Source organism: Abrus precatorius, unplaced genomic scaffold (assembly GCF_003935025.1).
Source record: "Abrus precatorius isolate BTA unplaced genomic scaffold, Abrus_2018 Scaffold3, whole genome shotgun sequence".
NCBI classification, from domain to species: domain Eukaryota; kingdom Viridiplantae; phylum Streptophyta; class Magnoliopsida; order Fabales; family Fabaceae; genus Abrus; species Abrus precatorius.
In genome coordinates, this window is record NW_020874373.1 from 20,513,527 (window position 1) to 20,522,018 (window position 8,492).

Genomic DNA, 8,492 nt, shown 5'->3' on the forward strand with positions numbered 1-8,492 from the left:
ATGATGTACGTATAATTAATAAATAATAAAGCAATACATTTTTTAACTTATGTTATATTATTTAGAATCTATAAAAAAAATACTGAATCCTATAGGCATCACTATTATCCTTGACTTTACACATATAATAAGAAAAGAAATTTCAAAATTTTGTTAGTTTGTCTAGGTTAGCAAGCTTGACCATTATTTGGTCTAATTGTCATTTTTTCAAGAATGACATCTCTAACCTTTTTAAGAAAAAAAAAAAGTAAAATAAGGTAACATCCTCAACTTAAATAGGATTATAAAAAAATTATTGAATTAAAGTCATCTTTTGTTTGTTTAATTTGGTTATTGTATATATTATATTTTTATTTATATGCAAAACTCTCTTTTGTTTTTAATTTGTCATAAAATAGGGTTGAAAAGTAAATTCTCTTGTTGGAGGTCTTTCTACCGTTTCAAATTCTCTTCTATTAATATTTCACAACATATTTTTCATAATTCATAGTCTAATTTTGTTTATTTTGACTTTTGACCTTATCCTAGGACGAAGGATATTGTGCCAGATAAGACCCTCTTCGGTCACCTCCAAAACCAAAAGGAATCGAGTACCCTTTCGGCCTTATCCTACACTACTAGAAAAGCGCTTAATATAGACGGATTTTACAGACGGAAAAAAATCCGTCTGTATTACAGACGGCTTTACAGACGAATTTGTGAAATAATTTTTTTTTTTTTTCTGAAAAATCCGTCTGTAAATCTGTCTGTAATACAGACGGATTTTTCCCCGTCTGTAAAATTCGTCTGTATTTTGCCCGCCTTTTGGCGCCAGACGTTATAGACAGTAATTACAGACGGATTTTCCCGTCTGTAATTTGAAAATAGGACGAAATATTATAGCGGGAAATTACAGACGGATTTTCCCGTCTGTAAATATGGCGGTTTTAGCCGACCTTTCAGGTGGCACATTACAGACGGATTTTTCCGTCTGTAAATGGGATTTTACAGACGGAAAAATCCGTCTGTAATGTGCCTCCTGAAACGCACCGTTTCATTAAACCTATTACAGACGGATTTTCCCGTCTGTAATGACTGAAACCCATTAAAATCGCGTCTCCTCTTCCCCTCCCCCATCAAAACCCTCTCTCTCTCTCTCGCTCCCCCCTCTCTCTCTCTAAGAGCTTAGTGTATTGGCCATTGCGAGTTATTGGAGCAACCATTTGAAAGTTTTTTTGCATCATTGTATTCCTGGTACGATACTCTAACTTTTAATCGGTTTAGTTTTTTAATTTTTTATGTTTTTTAGAGACTTAAAATTTCTAAGATAGAGTTGTAGGATTAGAGATTGTATGACTGGGGGGAAGGGCGTAGAGGTCCTTCTCCGAACCTGATTATTGTGTGCTGTGGGATTGTTTGTGTTTGTGGAGTTTGTAGAATATGCATGTTGTGGAGTTACAAGGGGATGTGCTCTAGAACGGTTTAGGATTGTGATGTGTTTGTGTTTGATGTATCGAATAATTTATTGTTATATAATTTATTAGTTGATTTTAGGTGAAATTTTCATTTTTGTAAAAAAATAGTAAACAAATGTAAGGAAATTAACATGTATTAGGGGAGATTCTGCCAAAATTTATATTAAAATTTTCTGTAATGTATTTTAGAAGGTTGATACCACATTGTATATTTGTATTAGGTTTATATAGTGTATTAATTTTAACTAAGTGTAATTACATATGACTGTTTGTACCTCTTCTAATGAAATTGTGTTTCTGTAGAGCAACTTCTCCATTCCCCCCCAGGACGAAAAGATGATTTTCAAGGCCTGGAAGAGTCGCACTGCAAAGCGACTAAGACAGATGTACACTGAGGCTCGCCAGGACCCTTCTACTGCTGATTGGATAGCACCCAACTTTCTTCATGCCTTGCAGGAGTATTGGGGTACAAATGAGTTTAAAAATCTCTCTGTAAAGAACAAGACAAACAGGGCATCTAATAAAGGGGGGTCACTGCATACTGGTGGGTCTACGACTTTGGCTGGCAGTAAGGCAAACTTGGTATGTGATTTTAAAATTCAGTTTACTCTATCTATAATTTCATATTTGAGATTGTGATTTATTTCTAATTGCAGGAGAAGTCGTTGAAGAGGCCACCTACTACTGGAGAGTTGTTTAAAGAGACACACACTCGCAGGCAGGACAAAAACCTGTGGGTTGATACACGATCTCAGGCCACATATGTAAGTCATAGTTATTGATAATATATGTTATTATTAGCGACTTATTAAATAGTTCTCCAAACTAATATCTAATTATCTGAACTGAACTATAGGATGACTATATTCAAAGGCTTGAGGAAGCATCTTCTCAGAATCCAGAGTCAGTAGATGAGGATGCTATGTGGTCACAGACAGTGGGTGGCCTTTATAAAGGTCGCATTTATGGCATGGGGGGCCGCTTTGCAGACTCCATGTCCCCTGCATCTGTCACTGGAGATGCCCCTTCTCTTGCACCTGAGGATGTGGAGGACATGGTCCGCACTCAGGTCCATGCCCTCAATGAAGAACTCCAGAAGCAGAATGAGGAGATGTGGAAGAGCAAAGAAAGTGCATGGAAGAAGAAGTGGGCAAAGAAAATGGAGAAGAAGATAGAGAAGAAGGTGGCGTCGAGAATGCAAAGGGAGGTCCAGCAGCAGATGACGCAGCAGCATATGCAAATGCAGTAGATGCATGCTTATTTTGAGCTCATGAGAGCAAGCAGCTCCACACCTCTTCCTCCTCCTCCACCAGCTCCAGCACCACCGGTTTTCACCTCCATGCATCATTCTTCTACTGACTCCTCTTCTACTGATGATGATGCTCCTTCGGATTCTGACCATATAGATTATTCCTGATGAAGACTTGTATTTTATTTTTAAATGTATTTATTTATATGCTTTTTTTTCTTCCTTTGTAACAACATTTAAATTTTATATTTTATAAATCATTTTGGAATGTTTAGATGCCGAATCTATAGTTTCTATTTTGTTTATAAATTGTGATAATTAAGAATAGCAGGAAATAACTATCTATACAAATAAAAAAATATCAATTATAGTAAAATATATCACTGACGGATTACAGACGGATTTTTCTGTCTGTAATTTAGAGACGGATTTTTCCGTCTGTGACTTACAGACGGATTTTACCGTCAGTGATTTACAGACATATTTTACCGTCTGTGATTTACAGACGGATTTTACCGTCTGTAACTTACAGACGAATTTTTCTGTCTGTAATTATTTACCGACGAGGATATTACAGATGGTTTATATCCGTCTGTAAATCTGTCTGTAATAGAAAAAACCGTCTGTAATGCTCTAAAAATCCGTCTGTAAATCTGTCTGTATAAACAGACTTTTTAGTAGTGCTAAAACAAAGGATATTGATCCCCCATTCGGCCTTGTCTTAAGATGAAGGGTATCAACTACCCCTTCAACCTCACTCTTGAACGAGAAGTGCTAATAATATCACCTTAAAATAAATTAACATTATGATTAGGTTTAGGTAACCACTAAAAAAAGGATTAGTTTTTCAAAACTGACTCACCTATCCCAATATGGTGCCTATAAAAGGAAAGTAAAAAGGACAGGTAAGGGGTTGACTTCAGAATATTAAATATCATTTACTGCTCTATACCAAATACTTACTTGACCATCAGAGTGCCACTATAAGTACTCCCTTCATCCTAGATATAAAAGAGCTTGAAATTTCATCAAGAGTACCATAGCGGGACGTAAAGACAGGAATAGGTAGAGTTAAAGACCTTAACAATAGGAAAGAGAACAAGTGTATCCTTAATAAAAATATTAATAAATAATAAAGAGCATAAATAAAGATACAATACATTTTCAAACTTATGTCATATTATTTAGAATATACAAAAATACTGAATTGTATAGGCGTCATTATCCTTGACTTTTGTAAATTTAATTTTGACAAGTATACCAAGTTTTGATGTAGTATAAAAGATTGTCATCTCCACAAGGAGCGGTGATACACAAGTAATTTTAGTTATCCCAATTAAAAGTAATAATCCTAAATATTCACAAATTTACAACTACAATTCATCTGATTTTTTATTAATTGGATTCATGAAAATTTAGCATAATGACAAAATATAAATTTACTATGATAATGAAAAGCAGGGATTGGATTTCATCTATCACTAACTTCATATCTTAGTCATAATATATTTTGCTCAATTACCACGGTTTTATGATGCACTCCCATTGTATTTACTCGTTGGATTCCTCTCACCTGAGATTCTAAGATATATTTATTGAATGATAATCCTTTACCTAAACAACAAATAATACAGCACTAATGTCAAGAGTTATATAGCATATAATAGATTAAAATCTATCCCTAGAGTCCCAACCTATTGTGTGTATTTACCCCATCTGGGTTTTGAGGTAGTTTCCCAACTCACCTGAATTCCCAATTCATGAATCATTTCCCGTAGGGTAGAAGCAAGCATTAACATCAAAATAAACACATTCAAGGCATGGAAAATGAATAGCTATATTAATGAACTAAAATACTCAGAAAGTTAAGATTACATCCAACCCCTTATGAAGTTCTAGCCACTCATAATGTACCAAACAACAAAGAAATACATGAAAAGAGGATAGAAATTAGCCCAATGGTGTAGTCACTTTCCATGCTTCCCCTCTTGCACTTGGTTCTCAACCTTCTTCAAAAACCGAGTGAATCCCCTCTTTTCTCATGTCTGGGCTCTTTTAATTTAGGACATTTAATGAATTCTCGCTTGAGAGAGAGAGTTCTAGCTCAAGCGAGAACTACACAGAGGTGACTTTCAATCCCAGTTGATCTCACCCAGGTGAGACCACTCCTCGCTTAGGCGAGACTCGATCTCGCTCAAGCAAGAATGCGGTAGAATGCAGGTCCTGCAGCTTGATGCCCTCGCTCAGGCGACCTAGACAGGCGAGATTTGTTGGCTTTAAGGACTTTGCTTCTCCTTTTTTCGATCTTCATTCCACCAAGCCTTGCCCCTTAATATTTAGCACAATAATAAAGGATCAAATACCTTCGTACAGTCACAAATTTAAGCCATATAATTACTAAACTTAAGTGGCTAAACTTCTATTGGCATGGAATATAAATACATTGAATTAAAAGGAAATTTAAACATAGATTAATTAGAAAAGAATCGAATAAGTGCCAAATTATATACCAAAAATTACTACTAATTGGCACTTATTAACTTTACACATATAATAAGAAAAGAAATTTGAAAATTTTGTTAATTTGTCTTGGTTAGAGTTTGTTGTTTGGTCTAATTGTCATTTTTTACAAGAATGACATCTCTAACCTTTTAAAAAAGAAAAAGGTTAATAAGGTAACATCCTTAACTTAAATAGGGTTATAAAAAAATTATTGAATTAAAGTCATCTTTTATTTGTTTAATTTAGTTATTGAATGTATTACATTTTTATTTATATGCGAAACTCCCTTTTATTTTTAATTTGTCATAAAATAGAGTTAAAAAGTAAATCCTCTTATTAGAAGTCTTTTGGCAGCTTTAGATTCTCTTCTCTATAATTCACAATCTGATTTTATTTATTTTGACTTTGTCCTATGCACATAATTATGTCAAAATTAATAATATATTTATTTATTAATCTTACTGTATATTTAAATTAATAAGTATTGAATAAAAAAATAATTTTTTTAAAATTAAATTTAAAAGTATCAGAGCTACCTCCAACTATTGATAAGACACAATAGCTTATATAGATCAAACTTTGAACACTAAAACTTATGAAGCCAAACAGACCAAATGACAGCAAACAATGTAATCATCCAAGGTTTCAGAAGTTTTCTACTTTTCATGAACTCTAAATGATACTCGAAGTGCTCCTTGCAACTATAAAACTACCCAGCATCAACTCCTAGCCAAGCTTGTGTTTTGGACCACACCATAGAGGAAAAATGACACACGAGGAATAAATGTTATGTGGATTGGATTTTATGCTCACATAGCAAAAAGCCATAACTGCACATCAAATCCAACAATGACATTTCTTTTTGCAAGATATTTAGAAGGATAAACTAGAAATAAAATCCTAAAAGATTTATATTATTGGAGGCTCAAGAGAAATTTTAGAATATTTGGTTGATCTTATAGCCAAACCGGAGGAGGATTGAAGAAGGTTGAGCGTGGGAATGGCTGGCTGATGCTTTTATCTTCAAGATTAAATACACCAATATCATGACCACCATAATCGTCAAATTGGTCACTCAAATTGTTGTCGGTGAAATATATGCAATTCCTTGCACAATTCCCCTTTTCATCAGCGAAAGGCGGTTTCCAGGTAGATAAATTATATCCGAGTATTAAGACGTAACTTCCCAAATTAAACTTTCTGAACCACTGACCTGTACTTTGATCTAATTCAAATATATCAAATCCAGCAGTCTTGTAAAGATCTCTTAATTGCAGATTTCCATAGTCCACATATCTCAGAACCATTAATAGATGGCCGTCAGGATTCCGAACCAAATATTTAATTCTACTGCAAATAGTAATAGATGTTCGTGGTCGTTTCACATTCCAAATTCTTCCACCAGATACTGCTTTCATGTCAAACTCAAACTCATAAAGGTAACCGTATTCATCAACAGCATAAATCTTACTTTGATGAAATATGACATCTCGAATGCCAGATCCTAGCCCTCCATATACATCTATGAATGGAAGATTTGTCCATTTATCATCACCAAACCTATAAAAAGCCAATTCAGGGTACCACCCATAGAGAGCCACAGCCATGAACTTGTCTTTGTCTTGGTCGTCAGGGGCAGAAGAGAGAACAACCTTTTCAATGTACATGTTTTGCATATGAATGCTGTCAACGATACCAATAACGGGGGGTTCATCTGAATCTTCGTTATCTACAGTTGAGTCTTTTACAGTGTATTCCTTGCCATGCTCATCAGGCTGATAACTGAGCACATTTGGAAAAGTTGACAATGGTGGAAGACCAAAGGAAGAACCGGTTAATGGATTCAACATTCGCAATTTTCCTCCGGTTTCAACCACGATCAACCATCCGAAGGAAGATCCGCGTATTTTTGTGTTCTTCAACTCTGGCAATCTCAAGTGATGGTCATAAACTTCCTCGTCGAACGGCAACACTAGCCATGGACCTCTCAGTGCTACGTTGGTTGGGATCTTAGGCAAAGCTTTGTTCCATGATTTGTTGACAGCACGAAGCCTAACATAGTCATCGTAGGAAGAAATATGTTTAGCTATCTCATCAAGCAAATCTGGATGAAGCTCTCCCCAGAATTGTCCAGGCTTCTCTTCACGAAAGGCCATGATCGAGCAAAAAGACAAGATTCCAAAACCAGTGAATCGAATCCAAAAACAGAGTGATTAATCTGAGCAATGCCAAGCGGCCAAAAACAAGGCAACATTCAAGAATATTTAAGCAATGAAAAAAGTTATTCAACTCCTATAATCAAATCCCTTTGTTTTCGGTGAAAACTAACTGATACTGTGAGAATATCAAGCAACCAGTGAGAAAATTCCTTCCCACCTAAACAAAAAAATATCTAAAATAAAGATGAGATAAAACACAATTATCCATAGTATTTATCCTACTTGTTTCAGTTCTTTCTATTTTGTTTTCTCTGAGATGTTAGTTCGATTCAACAAAATATGCGGTCAACGCAACTATAACTGGGAAAGATCTTTTAATATATTAAGTTTAAAAATTTGTACACTCTATTTTGAGATTTATAAGTAAATTAATAAATTATAATTGTTAAATATAAATTAAATAAAAAATTTAAATTAAATATTAAAATTTTTAAACTTAAACTGATATAAAAAATTTTGTTTCATATAAATATATAATATTAAAGAAAAAAATAGTTGAACTCAAAATCTAGTGGTGTATTATTTCCCTTCTCGAATACTTAGTAAATTTGAATCTCTTCTCCTCTAAAAATTTTTTAGGAGTAATTCATAATATTAATATCTTTGATTAAAATAAAAAAATAAATAAAAAGAAAAAAGAAAACCACACAAAGCTGTATAAAAAAATCACTTTTATAGGAAAAGATATTTCGTAGGATTATAATATATGTGAGTGTCCATTTACATTCCATGTAAGTTTTGGTATACTGTATCTCTTAATAACTTTTATAGGTATAATAAAGTTTCATTGATCTGACCATTGAATTCAAAGTTCATATCAAATTTTATACAATTTAAAAATATTTAGTACTTCATCATGTCACTTTGTTTTGGCAGATAATAAGTCATTAAAAATACAAGTGAATGTAAATCATTAGAATACATACCTATTGTTCAATTTTTCTAAAATTTGGCATGCTTGTTTGTTAATGTAATATTCAATAATTCAAGGTATGGTCAGTTAAATTCAATTTTTATGAAAAATTATTGAGAGATATAAGTATAGTGGACTTACACTTGGATATATAT

At 33.6% G+C, this 8,492-nt stretch overlaps 1 protein-coding gene across 1 annotated transcript; it reads right to left on the reverse strand.

Annotated features, from left to right (window-relative positions):
- Nucleotides 1-6,161: 6,161 nt before the first annotated feature.
- On the reverse strand, nt 6,162-7,361 carry LOC113862320. The gene has a single exon (XM_027495409.1). The coding sequence runs from the start codon at nt 7,359-7,361 to the stop codon at nt 6,162-6,164; it is 1,200 nt and encodes a 399-aa protein (XP_027351210.1).
- Between the last annotated feature and the right edge of the window lie 1,131 nt (nt 7,362-8,492).

Coding starts and splice junctions, on each gene's coding strand:
- LOC113862320 (XM_027495409.1), bottom strand. CDS start 7,361: ATGGCCTTTCGTGAAGAGAAGCCTGGACAATTCTGGGGAGAGCTTCAT.